Genomic DNA, 20,392 nt, shown 5'->3' with positions numbered 1-20,392 from the left:
GAAACTTTGTGAAGGCTATGTTCTGTGGTTATGGCTCTACTTCACATTGGTCAGGCTTTTCCCACATACTGTTACTTATCTTCCATACCTGCTGATTTAGTTTTGTGTTGGTGGGCAGCGATGACCCCTGGTGGATTCTTAGGAAAATAGCAAGTGAATTTTTCAGAGAATGTTAATTATGGTATTTGTTTATGCTTTAAACCCTTTGCTGCCTGATGGCTTACAGAATGAACTTTAAATTTTTTTAAGTGAAAATGCAAACTATTACAAATTATCATCACTTTAACTTAATTATATAACCTATAAACTAAGTTTTAAAACAGAAGTATTATTAAAATTAGCATTTAAATAAATATTCATAATTATTCTCATGTGTTATTTGCTTGCTTTTAATTTTTATTTAAAATTCTCACTACAAAATTTCATGTTTTAAAAAGGCAAATGCATGATAAAACAGGAGAAGGAAAGACTTCAGGAAATAAATATCCTCAAAATAAAATCACTTAATATTTATAAGTGAAAAAGCAAGATAGCTCTGAACATTTTGGTAGATAAGTGAATTCTTGAAATTATTTTCCTATTTTTAACACAAGATAGAGGAATATTTGATATCTGAGATCAAGATGTTTTAATATTTTTTCATAAATAAAACATTATGTCTCTGAAACATATTTTAGATTTTAGGGAAGATTATTTAGGAAGCATAAAATTTAAGTTTAATAGAATTTCCATGGTGTAATGCCTTTATTTTTGGATTGTGAGGCAATAAATTATTCATCAACAGATTACATTCCTCCTCAAGTATGGCATAAGCACTAATGTAATTTTATTTCAGTAATTTTTTCTGAAAATGGAGATGTATTTATTATGAAACTTCAAATCTTTACGAGACAAGTATCTGTAAAAATAAAAAGATGAGAATATAGTTTTCTACCACAAGAGGGCGGCATTTTTTTTTTTTTTTTTTTAAGTTACAGTTTGACACTGATTATCAGAAGTTACCTTAACTTCATTCTTGCCATACGGGAGTGAAATTGGAAGAATATGTTTTCATCATGCAACAAATATAACTACTTACTGTGAATGTGGTTTATGGAATATTTTATGAAAGGCACAAACCTTAATGTAACCACAATTTTCCTTCATGGTTTAGAATAATTATAACATACCTGCTTCATAAAACTCATAGGTTAGACAACACTAACACAATAATTCTTTAAAAGTACAGACAGTCGAGAATATTAAAGTATCTGACATTCTGCGTATTTTACATCGTGGTGGAAAGGCAAACTCAGAGATTAAAGCATTTATATTTTATTTTTTTCTGTGATTCTTAAACTCTAATTTTTCTTCAATATTGCAGTAAATTTGTCTTCCAAGAGTAAAATAATAATTGACAGAGAAAAGCAGTCAATACTTAAAATTACCGCTATGGTCACTTTTGATAAATATAATGTGAAATCACTGAACAAAACACTTCTTCAAAAAAATTAATTTCATATGATTCTTAACCAGTCAAATGAGCATATAGAATAAATTATCATAACACCTTTATAGTCATTTCTGTATTACAGAAAGCTCTTTTAAGTAATGCAAAGGAGTTGGATGGTTTCTCTCTCTCTCTCTCTCTCTCTTTTTAGGTTCCAAATATAAATTCTTCAGATGCAAGTAGTTTCACCCCATCAGGAGTCTAGTGTGTGCCTGGGCAGGCGATAATGCTCAGCTTTAGGTCGGAGCTTCTTTTCCTGTGGATTGGCATACTTCCACTTCGAGGGTGACATTTTCAGCTTTTTTCTCTTCTTATCTGTGCACCATACCTTCTCACAGTATTCTTCTACTCTCTGGAAGTTGCTATAGCCAATCAGCTGCAAGAATTCCTTGTACCATGGCTTTGCACCCTGTGGAATGCTGCTCTGCACAGGACAAGGCATCTTGTGAGGCCCATCCTCTTCGTAGTCTTTGTTAAACATTTCTTCCACTCTCTCCTCTTCCACCACCTCCAATGTGATTTTACGGACTATATGAACAAAACTATGCTCTACTGTCTGGCAAAAATAGGTCCCAGCATCCATTTTGCGAACCCTTAGGAAGAGTAAACCGAGGTCCATCTTAACCACTCTATCATCTGTCTTCACCTGTAAGAGCAAGAAAATTAATGACAACGGAGTATTGCATAGGAGGAGAGAACACCACCTAAAGTAGACTTTAGACTTTGTGTCACTCAGCTCGTTTCCACAGGCCTCCAGGCCAGGCCTCTCAGCAGTCTCCTCTTTGCCATTAGCTTTCTCCATAAATTCACCATCTCTTATCTCTGTGATCACATCACACCTCTGGCAATATTGACTGTTGTACAGTCTCCATTGTTTCTAACCTTGTGGCTGCATTTGACATAGATGGGCCTACCTCCTTAAGTCTTTTTTTTTGTTTCAGGACATTATTAACAATGTCCTGCTCTCTCCTTGCTTCTTTCTTGATTTCTCCTGCAGATTTTTCATTCCTTTCCAGGCACAATCCTCCTCATCTCATGTTTTATTTGTATCCATTTGATAACTCTCACATTTCTTTGTTTCAACCTCTTTCCCTAAGATGGTAGATCTTACCCATAGATGATCCACCATTTTGTCTTTTCTGTTAACTTTAAAACAGAGATTTACATGATCATTACCTATAATTCAGTTCTTTCCACTCAAACATTCCACTCACTTCAGTTCCTTTCCATTTAATAATTTCCCTATTTATTACATCATTATTCTTCTGTTCCCCCATTCTTGACTGTTAAAGATTTATATTTCTCTCATTGTTATGTCCTCATATGTAATCGTCACAAATTCCTATCAACATTTCTTCAATGTTGACCCTCAGAAACATCAGTTCCCCTTCACTATTGTCACAATATTAGACTCCCATACCCCGATGACTGTTTTGAGCTTATCTCAAGCAGACTCTCCCCCCAATCTCCTTACTTTCTGTTCCTGCTTTCCTGCCCAGTTTGATGCTATTTCAAGACTGATGTGACTATCTACCTCAAGGGATTTCCTTGAGGCTGGTTCCTTTCCATTCTGAGAAAGGCTTAACTAAAGTCATCTCTTTATCAGGCCTCTTTTCCTCCCTGAGCACGCAACAATATTGGCAAAGATATAACAGAAGTCCTTCAGTTCTTGTCTGTATTTTCCTTTTATTTCAACAAATGAAGATCAATGTGTGTTCTCGAAGAAATTTTTAGGCTGGTGGTATTTTTTTCCTATGATAATCAATATAAATAAATATGCAATATTTGGGGGCCATATGGAAGATCAGCCTCTTTGTTAGTATTTGTGTTTATCATAGATTCTGAACTATTTTCAAAGCTTTAATAGTTTCCAGCTGCTGAAAAGAACAAAGATGGATTTAATATGTTAATGGTATGTTCCAGTCAAATGAAAAACAAACAACATCACTATGTAGTAATGTACTAAAAAGTTTTGAAGTCACTTGAATAAAGTGTTGGGGGGATTGAGTCATCACATGGCACACATCACTGTGGGCAGATGTTTACACACACACACACACACACACACAGTCATCTGGGTCCCATGATATGGCTATGCAGATACTTTTCATCAGTGGAAAAAAAAGCATCACATTATATAAAGAATTAAATGATGTATAGGTTTGTTTATACTTTATTGGTATATTTATTTTGGTTGGTATTTGAATAAAAACTATAAGCATAAGCATTTCTTAATTCAGTCTGCTGAATATTTAATAAAGGGCTTAATGTGAGTTATACTAGCAGTTAAAAAAATGTTTGGAGGGCAGGTAGTGGGGGCCACTTGTGAGACTTCCTCTTCACTAGCCCTGTTCTGTCACCTAATTGCTCACTTCTGGATTTCACTCTGGTCTTATACTTCTTTCCTTCCATGTACTACCAATCCATTTTTTAAAACTTCTTACCAGGTTTAAGCTTTCACTTTTGATGAATACTTTATTTACAGTCCACAAAAATTTGTTTCTTTTTGTAACTCAGTGACATCCACATTTGTATTATATAAGCTGGTATTTATATTCCTCTTCAAATTATTGTACCATGCAAGGTTTTACCACTTTAGTCATATTATAAGCTTCATAAGGGGCACAGACCTTTTTCCTAATTATTCTTCATGTTCCACAGTAAGTGAAGTGCTCAGAACACAATGATAAATGAGAACACATTAACTTGTTCATAGTCTACAAGCATGCAAAGCACTAAGGTAGACCAGGGAGGATATATCCAAAAAGTATGCACATCTTGTAGATCAAGCCAATAATGATTTGGGTGGGGAGGGAGTAATTTCAGGAGGAGTTAGTAACTAATGAAAGAGGTCTGCACTTCACACACACATAGGAAAAGTAGCCCCAGGGCTTTGCCTTCACCTAAACAGAACCTGTATGCAAACATTCTGATAGATCTGATCCTTTGCTCTCTGCCTCCTTTATCTCCTGTGAGAGTGAATAATACATGAGAAAATACGAGAGTCATCTAGTCTACTTTCTGTATATAACAAGCAGTTTATGAAAGTATCTTAAAATAAAACAAAGAGCCCCCCCCCAACCCCCGTGACTCAGCGGGTTGAGCACAGCGCTGTGAAGCTGTCCGCAGCCTCTGCAGTGTGGGTTGGATTCCTGGCAGGCCAGGGAGCAACCCATACGGCGCGGCAGACCTCTCTTGTCTTGCCTGCTGCTCCCCTCAGTAGTGTCTTCGGTCCATCTGCCTGCTCTGCTCCCCACTCTGTCTCTGATGAATCTTCTCACCCCCTGCACCTCTGGCCTGTACTCCAGTTCTTGTATAAATTAAAAAAAAAAAAAAAAAAAGAGCAAAATGGACATAAACACAGAATTAAAAGGGCATTGAAAAAAATTTTTTTTTAAATCAAGGCTGGTTATAAAAAGAAGTTATTTCTTTCATAATAAGAAGCCCAAATTTTAGAAATACTGTATTGTGTATATTAAGTCCAGATTGATTTAAAGATGTAGAAACAAGAAAATTGCAACGAGAATGGACCTATATAATGTATTTGCATGTTGGAGATGGTGCCTATCTCAGAATTCTAGTTTTCAATCTCTCCCAACCCCAATATTCAGATTATGGTGGACCCCAAATTCAGGAATGAGAGATTTTTTTAACACTCAGATCTAGACAGCTGTATATACTATGTAGGTTAAATCAGCCTGAGAGTTAAATCTATCTTCCATGGGCTATGAATACCAAAAATAAAAAATGACTTAGAAATTTGTATTTGAAGTTCTACCACAATTTGATCTTCCCACATTAGTTAACATGGGTCCCTTCAACATCATACCTTGATTACAGAATTGTTTTCATCTAGTTGTGCTTTTTCTATGTCTGCAGACCAGATTTCCTTGTTCAGGAGGATGGTACATATCATTTTATCAAATATTCTTATAGGCAGTCTATAAGATACTGAATTTCTTACTGAAAATGGCTTTAATATTCTGAGTTATAAAAATTGATTCAATGTGTTTCACGATGTAAAAAAAAAAAAAAAAAGGGTAATTGAACCAAGAGCCCTGAACATCTGGTAGCTGCTTGGGAAGAGCAGTGGTTTCCATGTGTATCAGCCATCTGTTTCAACACTTTTCATGGGAAAAGGACAGATATGGGGCTTGAATTGTTTTAATTCTGAACATTGAACAATGAAATCAGTTTAGTCAAGAAATAAAGATCAGCAATTTACATGTTTATTTGTTTGTTGAGCTGGTCTGCTTCAACAGAGAAAAAAAGGCTGGCTACAGAAAAGATATCAACTATGATAGCATAAAAAAAAAAAAACCTTTTCCTTTATTAAAAACACTTCCCAATATAAACCTGATATATGACAGAGATGGTTAACTAGCAAAATTAGTGTTAACTGCTTAATGGATCACTTGGGGAAACATCCTATTATACAGAGAGCAAATAAAGTTTTATTTTTATTTCAGATTATTTCAAAATGTGGAAATCTTATTTCTAACACAAGATGAAGCCAAGAAGAAAGTAACTATGAGAACAAGACATCCACACCACATTGAAAAAAAGTGTTATACTTAAAACCCATTATAGTAAAGAAGAAATTTGAGACATTTATATCTAAGAGACAAAGATGTAAGGAAGTTCTTGAAAGTCAATAATAAGAGAATGAAAAAAGGTATTCAAGTAGACAACTTAGAGAAGATATCCAAATGTTCAGTAAGTTTGCAAGCTAATGGTCAACTTAGAAATGCAATTTTAAATAATGTACTATCTTACAGCCCGAAGAAAGGCAAAAAAAAAAGAAAATATTAAGTATTGGTGAGGATGTGGGGAAACGGGAATCCATATGAATTGTGTTGAGTGTGTAGGTTGTACAGAAATCCTGGAATTACAGGATTAATTCAGAAAGGCAGTGATATACAGAAATGATATTAACAGATAATAAAGTAGAAATTTTCACTCAGATATAAAGGAATTATTTGCAGACATGATCACTAAATATGTGTCAATGGGAATTCAAGACACTCGTTGTCCAATCTCATGAAAATGAATCACTTAAAAGCAATGATCGCATGACCTGGGATGTCACATAGCAGTCAGAAACAATGAAATAGAGAAACAGAAATGGTGATAAACCGCAGCAACAAAATGTTGAGTTCTAAAAAGAAGCAGAATAAGATCTACAACACATTTCTTTTTATATCCCAGATATACTCAAAATATTATAAATTTGTTCAATATACAACAGTAATATTTCATTTATTCCAGTCATTTCAAGGAATAGGAGAAAGTAAGGAGGGAAGTAGAGAAAGGTGACCCAGGAAAATAAAGTCAAAAAAGAAAGGAGATTTGTGTGAACTGGCTATGATAATGTTCCATAAACTAAGTAGTATGATTAAAAATGTTTTGCATATGAAATCAAAATGAGAATGAAAGTGTAAACAAAAAGAAGTAATCCAGTTGTTTATAATGATTATCTTAGTTCAGAAAGCAATAAGCTAAGTCTGTTTGCAAGGATACATAATTATGATTTTAGAAATAATGCTGAAAAAAAAGTTTAGGGGGTTTCACTGAAAAGTTTCTTAGACAAAAATGTCTGGATGATCAGGATGAAGGGAAAATAAAGGACAGAGGGTGAAAGTAAAGATAATGTTTGAACTCAAAAATGCACATGATGAGGCACTGAACAACTATAATTAGAGTTCAAAGTCAACATTAAATGTTCCGATGACCAAAGGAGAGATGAAAGTATCATAAATAACAAGATCTAAATTATGTCTCTAAAACATATTTGTAAAATTATATCTTTCCTGCCACTGAAGTCTAAGAAAAATCTCTTCTATGCTGTCATAAAATGAGAGGGAAGTGTCCAAACAACAGCACCATAATAAGTACATTTTCTAAAGGTAATATCTCATGAAGGGCAGGGACAAGATGCACCAGTACAGCTCACTTTGAGCTATTCTAGGAGGCAAAAACAAAGTGGTTCAGACTTACAGTTCTATGTATTATATCCTGATGCAGATGTGCGCTTTTTATGATCTGGAAGACTATTTAAATGATAATTTACACTTGAATTTGTATTTTTGAGCATTTACTATGTGCCTAACATGGGGCTTGCTGCGTTACCATGTTGCTGCGTTGTTTAATCAGATGCCCAGAGTCAGATTGGTCTCAGGGGGATAAAACATTGATCCTTTTCTGATTCCACAGATTTAGGAAGGTATGTTTAATTTCCAAAGCTGTTCAATATTCTCTTGGAAACTGATACAAGAGAATTCTATCTAAAACTGCAGATTTATTTCTATTCTTGTGATCATGAAGCTGCTTTATAGTTCCCATTTTACAGAAGGAACTTTGTCATTGCAAAATAAAACAAAGAAGTTAATGAGCTATACTGCTACTTGCTCCAGATCTAAAATATACTGGACACACGTACATGCTATTCAAGGCTGAAAAATATAAATTCTGAATATTTACCTGTAAAGTGTTGTAAATATTTTAGAAAAGATGAGCATATTTTTTTTAATAGACTGAAATAGAAATGTCAAAACTACTTAACAGATGTTTCAAATGAGGCAAAGAGTTCAAGTACTTTATGTTATGAAAACAGAAGAAAATACAAAGAAATAATACTCATTTGGAACAAAACCTGATGTTTTCAGTACATATGTATAAAGACAAAAATGTAAACTTATGGTTGTCATTGATCCCTTAAACTTCCTGTCATAGGTTAGAATTGGTGAATGTCAGGAAAATATTAATCATCTAACAAACAATATGGTGAAATAAAATGAGATTTTGCTTCATCTCCTAGTTTTGATGACATAACACTCATATAATTTGTGCACTTCCCTTTTTTGTTTTTACAAGACAAGCTGTCTCCATAATATATTGACTGATCAATATATTCATGTTTTCACTGAAACTATGAAGTTAGTATGTATACAATGAACTAAAAGTTTTCTAAAAGGAGCTGCTGATTGCTAAGTAAACTATACTGATTAGGTTTCTCAACAGTATTTAAAAGACTGATGAATTTATCCTACATATACATGATCTGAAGGTCAAGTTGAGAAGTAAGAACTTTTGGTATAGAATCAAAAAGGAATTGAAAGTTAAATGAAATTTAAGTTTTGGAGGTAGGAAGTTAATTTATGATCTCCTGGATTTTCTATAAAAACGAATGTTTGTGCATTATTTATATCTGTATACAGTTAGCTATTTTAAAGTGATATATATATATATATTTTAGACACACAAACACACATTTTCCTTTAAATAAGGAAAGCACAGTGAGAAGATCGGCAAAGATCAATGGGAAATCAATCTTAGTTTATTCCATGCTTAACATGGAATTCTCACGCTGGTCATAGGCACCAGCTCCTTGCTTGCCTGCCTTATATCACCCTAGCATAGGCATGAAGAATTTTATGAATCTTGAGATTGGCCCCAAATTTCTCCACTGGAGATATATGTAAGCTTATTCAACTCTCTTCTAGAATTCAACTTCATTGACAGTGTCTTTGGATAAACTTTAATTTAAATACACTTTGGATATACTTAAGTGCAGTAAAGGACTAAAGAATAAAGTCCAAAAGAATGCACTTCAAGAAACTATTCATGTTGTGTGGTGTTACTGAAAACTCTCAGCAGTGAAATTTAGTGCTTATGACAAAGTCAGCATTTGTTATTCATGAACCATTTTTTTTTTGAAAATACATAGTGATTTTTCAGTTATATTCATTTAATAAAGCTTCACTTGTGTATGTGTTTTGATTTGAGCCTTTACATCAGAGGTCAGCAAGCTTTCTGTAAAGAGCCATATAGCAAAAATTCTGGGCTTATACTCTGTTGCAGCTTCTCAACTTTGTAGCTGTGGCATGAAAAACAGCCATAAAAGCTACATCAACAAATGAGCAGGGCAGTTTTCAAGAAAAATTTTATCTGTGAAAGAGGTAAAGGGCCAGATTTGATCCTGGGCTGTAGTTAGACAACTTCTGTTTTAAATCTTTCTCATGTTCAAAGGAGTATCCTATCTTCAGATTAAAAATCATATATTCCAAACTCAAAACATTCAAAATGAGTATTATACCCAAATGAGGAATTATTTACTAATCTTCTGAGTAGCTTAAAGAAACTATGGTTTTCTTTATCATGATAACTAAAAATTACACTGTGACAGTAAAATATTTAAATTTAACAAATATATTTAAATTTTACCTCATTTACTCAATTTTAAAATGTAGTGCTTACGAATTTTAGAGAAAGAAAAGTACGTAAAAACTTCAAAGGTATAAGCAAATACCTTAAGGTCTCTGAATTTCTTTCTTTTCAGATATTACCTAGAATTAAAATTTTGCAACTGTTGGAGGACTATAAATTCAAGTATATGGAATTGTAGGAATTGAGAGTTCATAAACGAGGGCATACAACATAAGGGTGATTTATTTGTGTTTATAATTTTTGTTACAATAATGTTGCAATCACAAAAAATAATTTATGCATCCTTTATGTAAGGAAGATTTGAACTGCTATTTCAATTCAGATTACATGTAGAAATACAGGTGGTCACTAAATTTAAGTAACTAGATGACATTTGGAACAACTAAATATGAACTCTGGGCATGAGATCACCTTATACACATGCATAAACTCTAATTTCTTTTCTTCTAATTCAAAGAATGGTGGTTTTCACTTTTCCTTCTTAGAATTTAGAATGCCCCAACTTTTGTAATTATATTATCTCCCATAAGCTCTTTATCTTGTTTCACTGATTAGCTGCACTTCCCTTCAACCTATAAACCTGACCAAGTCACTCTTAAGCCAAAAAAAAAAAAAAAAAAAAAAAAGAAAAGTAAAGTTCTTTTTACTCTTCTCCTTTTGTCAACCTCTCTTTTATCCAAACCTTTAGGAAGAGTACACTATACTAACTTACCAATACAACACAACTCCTTTTATCACTTTTATCACTAGATGGCTCCCAGCTAAACCATTCTACTGAACACATACAGACTGGGCACTTATTGTATGTATTTCTAAATGGATCTGTTAATTCATTACTTGATCTAATTCCTTTTCTGAGTTCTACTGTACCATGCTCTCCCGACTCTGTGGTTTCAACTTAAGCTATACTGCCTTAGAGGTACTTAGTATCTGTGCACTCTCCTTCAGGTACTTAATCTCATCTCTGTCATACACATTAACTATCTCAGAGAAGTGTTATTTTTTTTAAAGATTTATTTATTTATTTATACAAGAACTGGGGTACAGGCCAGATTCACGGGAGCGTGAGAGGATTCACCAGAGACACAGTGGGGAGCAGAACAGGCAGACTTTCGAAATACACTGCTGAGGGGAGCAGCCGGCAAGACAGGAGAGGTCTGCTACGACATGTGGGACCCTTGCCGGCTGGCCGGGGATCGAACCGGTGCTGCAGAGGCTGAGGACAGCTTCATAGCACAGCGCTCAACCGCCTGTGCCACGAGGGGAGGACCAGAAATGTTATATTTTTAAGTAACTTATTACACATAAAGCGCTCAGAATAGCATAGGGTACCTACTAAGCACTAAATGAAGAGCTCAGTAATTATTACTTTTTTTCCTGATGATATTTAGCTCATCTTTAGAGTTCATCTTTTTTTTTTTTCTTATAGGAGGGCTTCCCCACTTGCTTCCAGTCTTCACAATCTTTTTACTGACTCATTCTCCAAGGAAAGCTACAGCAGTTGGAAATAATACTGCACTGTGACTAATTGAAAGCTGACTGAGCTCAAATTCAGACTGATTTCACAGACTGTTATATTATGCAAGTAACTGATGTCTAGATGCTTCAATTTCTCTAGTATGAAGTGGGAGCAATGAAAGTATTTACTTTATAAGCCTATTCCAAGGATTAAAAGTATATACACACAGTCTTAGGACTGTGTCCAGCATAGAAAATGATATATAAGTACTGACTGTTACTATAATCTTACTTCTATTATCTCCAGGAATGTAATGACTATTTCTCTCCATTGGCTTTATAGTCCTGAATATTCATATATCAGAGGACCAGCTTCATTTGATTGCTTTACAGGAGGCTCCAATTCTACATGGTTAAAAATATACTTAACACATCTCTCCAAAACCTGCTATTCCTTCCCTGTATTTTTTGAATTGTGTTACGACACCATCATCCACATAGACAAACAAGAAAGGAACATGCAGATCATTTTCAATTACTTCTTTTTGATCTCAAATATAAATTCACTTAATGTTATCCCATAAAAACTAAAATATGTCTTCCCTCTTTTTTCATTTCCTACTCATTTCTGGACCTCCATTTCTCATCACACATCTACATATATTGTATTGTTTTTCATCTTCATCATATATGCTTGTACCATTCTGTTTCTTAGTTAACTTCTACTCAAATCTACTAAGACATAGTTCAAATGTCACCTCTGGTGCAAGAGTTAGTTTTTTGTTTGTTTCAACAGAACTTGTAATGAACACAATATATAACGATTATATCTATTTATATTCTTGTATTCACTACAAGCCTATAGTCTTCTAAAGGGCTAAGTTTCATTACCTGTTAATGTAGGCTCTCAGCAAGTATTTATTGAATTCAAAACAATGAATGCAGAAGGTATTTACAAAGTAAATCAGAAGACTGAAAAAGTATTCTACCTGAGCTGTTAAATAGCCTTTACTATTCTCAATAATAAGACACAGTATACGTGAAACACACTGCTATTATGTGTATGAGGCAGAGAGCTGCACATAATTTGATGATGATGGTATACTGCACATTTAGAGTCAAGGTTATATCACTGTACATATAGATTTAAGTCTCCATTAGCTCAGCAATTACCTGCTTCTACCTTTATCTCCACCTATTACTATATATTCTTAATAACCTAAGTGATATTTTTAAAACAAAATTTTGATCATTTTATGGCTCTGCTGAAAACTACCCAAAGACTTTTTATTCAATTCAGAACAAACACCAAAGCCCTTTAAAAGAAACTTTAAATCCCTGCATGAACCACTCCATCTTTGAATTATAGTTTATTACTCTCCCTTCTGTTCATACCTCTTCACTCATAGTACCCTACACTTGGATTTTCTTTGCATTTATCAGGCCCATTGATATTTCAGGGGTCTTTGTACCTGCTATTTTCATTGTTCAGAAAGTTCTTCTCCAGAGCTATCACGTGATCTATTTCATATCCTTTTTCAGTTTTTTTTTTTTTTCAAATGTCACTTTATTGATGCCTCTCAAGTAAGAATTTCTATGAGCATGCCTTTAAAACTGCAACCTATTCCTTCAAGAAATCTGTCCTGGATTTTTCTCCTTATCATCATCAGACACAATAAATATTGTTTTTACTTAGTCATATCGTCATCATAATCATCATCACCATTGTCATCTTTTTCTGTTCTCCAGAATACAACTTATATAAAAGCAGGGCATAGTGAGTACTCAAATAAGTTCCAAATGATTAAATAAAGCATTATTTTAGCTAAAATCCCAAGAAAATGTTATAGAGTGCCCATTTTTATATCTATATAGACTCAAATGATAACTTATTTTGATATAGAATTCCTCTACCAGCAGACACAGAATAGACACTTGAAAAGGCAATGTAAGAATAGAAATACATTGGTATATACATTGTATAACAAATTCTTGGCATCAGTGCTTAAAGAAGAAACTGTTAAATTATTGGCAGGTTCTCACACATCTAAGCATGAGGTATAGCACCTTGGCTACCAAGGTTGCAGCAGCATGCTTCATTAAATGAACATGGTCTTTTTGCTTTGTGCATGGAGCATAAAAAATCAATTTTTATGAAGTCAGCAATCATATATTTTTGTATATACATACATATATAGAGAGAGATTGTGAATATATGAATTTACACACACACACGGCAATTTCAAACAAAAAACCAGGTATTTTCTGATAATGATACAATTTCTAATGCAGAAAGTGAATCCAAAATTTGAAATATCAGTAAATATATCAGATAGGGAAATTCAAACATAGTTGAAGAAGGGACTGAAAATTTGGGGAAAGAAATTGATTATATCAACAATACGAAAAAGCAGTTATAATTGAACATTGATGGATCCGGTATGTCAGAATGATTTGGTAAAGATTTTCAAGTGAGACAGATTATGATGAGTTACAAATTAGACACAGAGCCTGCTTAGTGATGAAAACCACTGAAGAAAGAATTATTTCTTTGTTTTCTGAAGCCATTTAACTGGAAGAATTATAGACTACTCCCAGGTCGCTCCTGCTAATTGAGTTATGATGGAATTTTGAAGAATGTATCACCTCAGATTTGTGGAATGGAAAATAGTTTAATACTAAATCAATACTTTATTTCAGTGTGATATTCTGTAATACTTTTTTGATACTTGTTTATTCTTGTGACATCGTGAAAATTTAGGAGAATTTTGCTTTCTTGATTGCATTTCCAAATTTAATAGCCTTAGTTAAGGTGAGGTGACTTCCTCTCTAATGTCTATCCTGAGGATCCTGGGATTTACAAATTTAATGATCTCCCAACTCTAATGTACGTATGAATGAAAAACATCAGATTTTTAGTTTTGTGATAGTTTGGGGGAAAGGTATAAAAAGTTTAAGATGTTCCATGTTTGGAATCAGTCCTTTTAGCTTTCAATGAGAAGCCTCTTGTTTACCAAAGCCAAAAAAGAGATTTCACTGATTCACTTTCTACTCTATCCTGAATGTACTTATTAGCTCTCTCTTGTGTGCTAAAATAAGTCTCTCGAATTTCTTTTTCTTATTCTAGTTGCAAAATTCTCTTTGCCAAGGGCCATTTTGTCAATATTTGCCAAGATCAATGTCTCATTAATATAAATTTTTATTCTTCTACTTTCTGTTTTGTCATTACACTTTTGTGAAAAATGAGTTCAAAATCCACATCCACATCAACAATGCTTTATCTTCCTCCCTAACTGCTTTATTCCCTTGATCCCTCCCTATTTATAACCAGCTCCCTAGACTCCATTTTTTTTCCCCTAGTAACAGCCTTTGTTCTGGACATGTGCTCTAGATACTGCCTATCCTTCCATCTATAAAAGTAGCCTAAATCATTCCACTCCCATTATTTAGATGATTATAGAAATAAAATCACCACTAAACCTGCTAAAAAGAACAAAAGAGCTGATGCTTTCCTTTGTTCCCAGGAGACTCAGTAGAGTCCCTGTTTTGAATTCTCATATGACTTAATAGATTTAAATTAAACAACTAGTTTAATACTGCTACTGCTGGTGTTATTTGAATTCCATTATCGACATGTCTAATATATTGGTGTTAATGGTGTCTAAGTTTGCTACAATGGTGTCTAGAAAATTGCCTTGGATAATAAAATTTAAAACAATCATTTTGAAAATGTGACATTAAAATCATGAGCTCTAAGTGTCTTCTGGATAAAAATCCAATTTTCAAGATCCAAATTATATCTATAACATATACCGTATGTTATCAGATCTCTCTCTCTCTCTATATATATATATAGATGTTATCAATGCAATTTATATGCATATTGTGTACAAATATAAAAATATATGAAATCTAAGTATATAAATATTTAAATTTTTAATGTAAACCATATATATAAAATATACCCACTTTTTAAATAAAACATGCAGAGTACTAAAGACTTTAATTTTTAAACACACAAATAAATCATTATCTAATTACTAATTATAAACCATATGCACACCATGACTTAAATACACAACTATGAATTACCTCCTCTTTTCTTGCGTCACGTCCTTTCTGCACAAACCAGATAACTTTTGCTTGTAAAGACCGTGGGGTACATTCCAGCAAAGTACTGTTGTTCTCTATACCATAGGCCAACCGCTCTTCAGTCTTATCCAAAGCATGTCCTACAACATGAATACTAATGTCAGCCTTGAGACTTTGATTTTACTGGTAAATCAGTTTTTAAAATATTATTCACATCCCTGCAGCATAGTAACTTTTATTACTTATTGCTATTTTTTATGCAAGGTCATTTAAATGAGTTATTTGAGTGGTATACCAAAATCTAGATATTAAAAACAACAACAACACAGCAAGCTATAGGTTAGGGTATGGGGTGGGGTCAAAGTAAGTAACTAGGAGTTTGGTTTCAAAAAATGAGATTGTCAAGACTTTAGAATTTGCCTCAGTGCTATATTCATGAAAATCAATGGCAATATCCATAAAGCAGACAAGAAAAGGTGAGCACCAGTGTTCCAGCTAGGCAAAGGAACAAGTTCATGGTTACAAATAAAAGCAAAAAGCAGAAATCTAGATGATATGGCACCGTATGGACACAAGTATGAGTGATATCTTGACAAGGACTGCAGTTAGCCAGATATTGGGTTCCTGGTAAGAAAAGAGTAGAAACTGAATGACAGATTTTTGTGAAACAGAACTTCTTGATTATAATCTGTATGTTAAATGAGAAAGTCACTGGACTTGAACTCAATCTTATATACAGGCAAGTATACTTCACTGCAGTGGGTAATAAAAGAAGTGAATTTATTCTTTGTTGTTTTAACCAAGATCAAATTAAATAACAGACTGGCGATTTCACTCCATGCTTGGGTCTCCCCTTCAAAACTAATCCCTGAATCACCCTAGGATTAAGATTTTGCCTTTTTTTAGTCTATATTCTTGAAAGCTTAAGTGCTGCACCAACTGTGGGTCAGCCTGGGGTCTAGCAAATCAAAGTTGGACTGTAAAATATGGATCTGTAGATAAGCATTGATGGTCTCTCAACTAGGGGACCCCTTATACAAATTACTTCCTGATGAATGTAGGTACACTAACTACAGTCTGTTCCTCAAACACCATCATGATGTGAAGAGTTTGGACAGTGTTTTCCTGTATTATTTGACCTCCATACACTTGCCTAAGCTGAAATTTCATCTCATCCTTTACCTATCAGGTCACTTACCAGAAATTTACATCTGTACCACAAAACCTAATTCTAGACTTACACTACTCCAGTAAAAAACAAGTATTTTTCATTTTATTCTATCCCAAAGTTTAGTAGGTGTCTTGATACAAGTTACATCATTCTTGGTAAAAATACCATAAATAATACATTGAATATATTCCCAGGGATGAAATGGAAAGCTAAATCCTGCAAATGACTGTGGCATTAGCCCCCTAAAGTTCACAGCATTCTTATCCTAGGAGCCCCCTGTCTTGAGGTCTAATACTAAAGTTCAATGGCAGTATATACAATTTATTCTAGCAAAGCAAGAATTATGTTAAATCCACAAAATTTTAACTACACAGAAGAAAGAACACATTCAGTACAAGGTTCTAGTATATATCAATTACAAAGAAAACAAGGACCCTTTCTAAAAAGTTTGCAATTTATCTTCAATATATACTCTAAGTAACCCATAATAATCGATTTTCTATGGATTACCAACAAACTGCTGTCCAAAGCATTGCTGAGCAGCATTTCCATGCCGAACATCTTGTCTGCGGAACCGCCTGAAAGAAAGCAAATGCATTTACGAGATGTTCAGATTTCAATTTTCCAGACTTTAAAACACAGCCAAGTGAATTAAAGATTCAAGTGTAGTCTGCTACTGAAAATACTGATCAGTCATACAAAACAAGGATAAAATTTAAGTTTCATAGTTTTCCATGGTCCCATTGAATATTCTTGAAAGGATAAGATCTATATAACTGTTCTTTCAGTGTTCGCATAAGTTTGGATTATAGCTCTTGAAACAATAATTTAAGAATGTTCTCTTTACATTTTGTTAACAATTTAGTTCAACAAGAAGTCTTGGTTTAAAATGAGTGTTGGATGGTAAAGGATGTGTGCAGCTAACGATGGTAGGCTTTGAGGCAGACTATTTGAATAAAAAATGCATAAGACTGACATAAGATAATGTGTATGTTAGAATAGGTATTTGAACCCAAATATTTGTTCTGTAGTTATTATAATCAATCAGCACAAATATAGTTGCTTTAAAAACTAATAATATACTCTTTTATTCAGATATAAATGATATGCCTTTATTCAACATGATGGTATATCACACATATTTGGCAGGAGTTCTTGAAATAGTGGAACTCAAGATATATTGATTTTTCCTCAATCAGCCGATTAAAATTAGAATTACTTCTAGTATACATTATCTGGTACAGATTATTTAGACATATAATTGAAAAATAGCAATATTGCTCATGCATGGAAAAATAATTCCAGAATATGTATCATATTTTAAATTTGTAAGTATATTTCTGAGATTAAACAAAGGAAATACTGTAATTTTAAAATCAAGAATTTCAGCATACTTAATTCTCATTAGAGATAAAAAAAAAGAGTATTTATACAAAGGCATCTGTATATCACTTGCTTCTCTAAATCATGACATTTCTTCAAAATTGAGGGGGGAAAACAGCAGGCAAAGCAGAAATTTTACATAGATGTAGATGGCAACACTTCCAAAATGACAGTGAGATGCTTCAAGCATACTCAAAGATAATATTTGGAGCAGGGAACCAGATTCAAAACCCACTGCCATAACCCATGTGCTATATGATTTTAAGCATATCTTTTCCATGTTTCCATTTTAAAATTATTTCAATCTATCTTATTTGATATCCAATACAGTCAGTCTGATACCTAAAATAAATTTCAGGTTCAATTTTTTATTTCATTCTAGGTTCTCATTGCCTGCAAATAATAACAGTGGAAAATTATTTTGAAAGATGAGTGCTTTCTCAGTATGAGTTCTGATCATAGCTAACAACTCAATATGTGACAATTTTTTAATTCCTTATGTTGAAAGCTAGTGCAAATGAATATCTTCATTTTTTTAGTATTTTTTAATTTTTAGGACTATAATTTATGTGTAAAAGCATTAAAAAATAAGATTGCTGGGCCTCCCCGGGTGGCGCAGGGGTTGAGCGCTGGGTTGCGAAGCTGCCCGCAGCTTCTGCAGCGCCGGTTCCATCCCCGGCTGCTCCCCGGCCACTGGAGGAGGGTCCCACATGGCGCGCAGACCTCTCCTGCCGCCCGCTGCTCCCCTCAGCAGTGTACCTCGGTCCTTCTGCCTGCTCTGCTCCCCGCTCTGGCTCTGGTGAATTCTCTCACCCTCCCGCGCCTCTGACTGTACCCACTGCTTGTATGTATAAATCAATCAATCAATAAATCTTTAAAAAAATAAACAAATAAGATTGCTGATTAGAAAAACTTACACAAAGACCTGGTATTTTATAATGCTTAGATTAATACTATCACATGGATTGTTCTATTGGGTTAAATAGTAAATGGCACTTGAGAAAAAAGTGGCAAGTACAATTAGAAAGTTTTCTGCATCTATGTTATTTGGTACTAGCTTATGTGCTATTACACAACTGATAGCAGCTCTAGGTGAAAATTAATTCTTCACTTCATTGGGTATTTCTTTGGAATTTGGAACCCAAGTTTCAAATAAAAGCAATAATAAATAATGGAGGAGGGGAAATGGGAAATAGTTTCCACGTTGCAGAAATAATATTTATCAAGTTTATAATATAGGTAATGTAAATGTAAAAAGAATTGCTATGATTCTAGATAAGCAATGTGAATAATAGGCATGCAAAAGTTTTATTTAAAACATTGGAAACATGCATTTGAATAGAAAGATATCACATCCTCTACCAAGGTTCCAGTTCCTTTCATACAATCCTAATATCACTGTCCTTCACTCCAGTCTTTCAAAAGAATGTATTAGGAAGGTTTTGAAAAGGTTAAGCAAAGTAACCTTTTATTCTCAAAGTCGTATATTTTTCTTATATCTCCTGCCTTAGAAACTTTTAAAGAAAACACTGGAAATAGACAAAATACAAGAGAAAAGGGAAGGAAAGAACCTAGCTCTATAAATTATAGTTTACTTTGGAAGACTATTTTAAACAAGTGGCTTGGATGGTGAATTAATGCTTTTGCTCTGTTGATTCATTTTCACTCTGTGAACAGAAAGGTATTTATTTTAATGACCAGTTTTCAATTTCTGGTACTAGTCAGGTCTGAAGCAAAAACGATCTGTTGTAAAAGCAAACTATTTTCCCTTCATGTGCTGGAACGTATCCAAAAAGTTCTCCTCGAGGGGTGGGTGATGTTCAAAAGAATCTGACACCACTGAAAGATCTCTATTACATGTCACTGAACTGAACTAATTCATTTATGACTGGCTTCTGACTCCAGCTTTCAGTCCTTCCTGTCTATGATTTTGCCCATTTATTGAACTTTTTTAAAATAACTGTTTCATCTACTCTTTTTAAATATATTATCAAGCTTGTGATTGTATAGTCTTATAAGATGCATTCTATATCAGGAAATATTGAGCTATGGAAACTGCTTAGTCAAAAATCATCATCTCTATTGCATGTCCAATATAAAACCTTGTTATTCATAAGTATTTGACGCAAGGCTTGTAAACATTTTTATTGTTGCTGATAACAATATAAAAATTTTATTATTTTCAGTAAAATTGTATTTCTAGCTTTACATCTTCATGTTTTATTCCTTTTATGAAACTACACAGTTTTCCCTGAACAGTCTATGACTTTTTACAAACAATTACCTTTGACTGGGATCTCCCTGTAGTCTCACCTGCAAAATTGAGCTCAAAGTTTGGGTTATTTTAAGAATTAAATAATGTATTATATATACTGCACCTAGTCCAGTACCTTACATGCAGTAAGTGCCAACAGCAAGCTCCTAGCATCCTTATTTACAATTCTTTTCTCTAATTTGGGTTCTGACTTCTTCTAGATGAGGGGCTGTGGTTATATCTGCATGTCCCTGGCACATAAAACATTAACTGACATAGTGAATAAATCATAAAAAATACTTTCTAATAATAATGGCTG

The 20,392-nt window shown here is 33.7% G+C and overlaps 1 protein-coding gene across 4 annotated transcripts in view; it reads right to left on the bottom strand.

Moving 5' to 3' along the window:
- Positions 1–527: 527 nt before the first annotated feature.
- SEMA3E (semaphorin 3E) overlaps positions 528–20,392 on the bottom strand; it is a 391,299-nt gene continuing 371,434 nt past the window's right edge. For 3 of the 4 annotated variants that reach the window (XM_054692488.1, XM_037510801.2, XM_054692489.1), the window contains 3 exons: positions 16,947–17,014; positions 15,266–15,405; positions 528–2,135 (listed from right to left, as the gene is read on the bottom strand). In XM_054692488.1, the coding sequence (XP_054548463.1) occupies positions 1,683–2,135; positions 15,266–15,405; positions 16,947–17,014 (661 nt within the window). In that variant the 3' untranslated portion in view covers positions 528–1,682. Of the gene's footprint in view, positions 2,136–4,560; positions 4,800–15,265; positions 15,406–16,946; positions 17,015–20,392 lie in introns of those variants that run through there. The other variant, XM_054692490.1, reaches the window with a different exon arrangement.

Source organism: Talpa occidentalis, unplaced genomic scaffold (genome assembly GCF_014898055.3).
Source record: "Talpa occidentalis isolate TD23 unplaced genomic scaffold, MPIMG_talOcc4v2.1, whole genome shotgun sequence".
Classification (NCBI taxonomy): Eukaryota; Metazoa; Chordata; class Mammalia; order Eulipotyphla; family Talpidae; genus Talpa; species Talpa occidentalis.
This window is presented reverse-complemented; position numbering and strand designations above follow the sequence as displayed.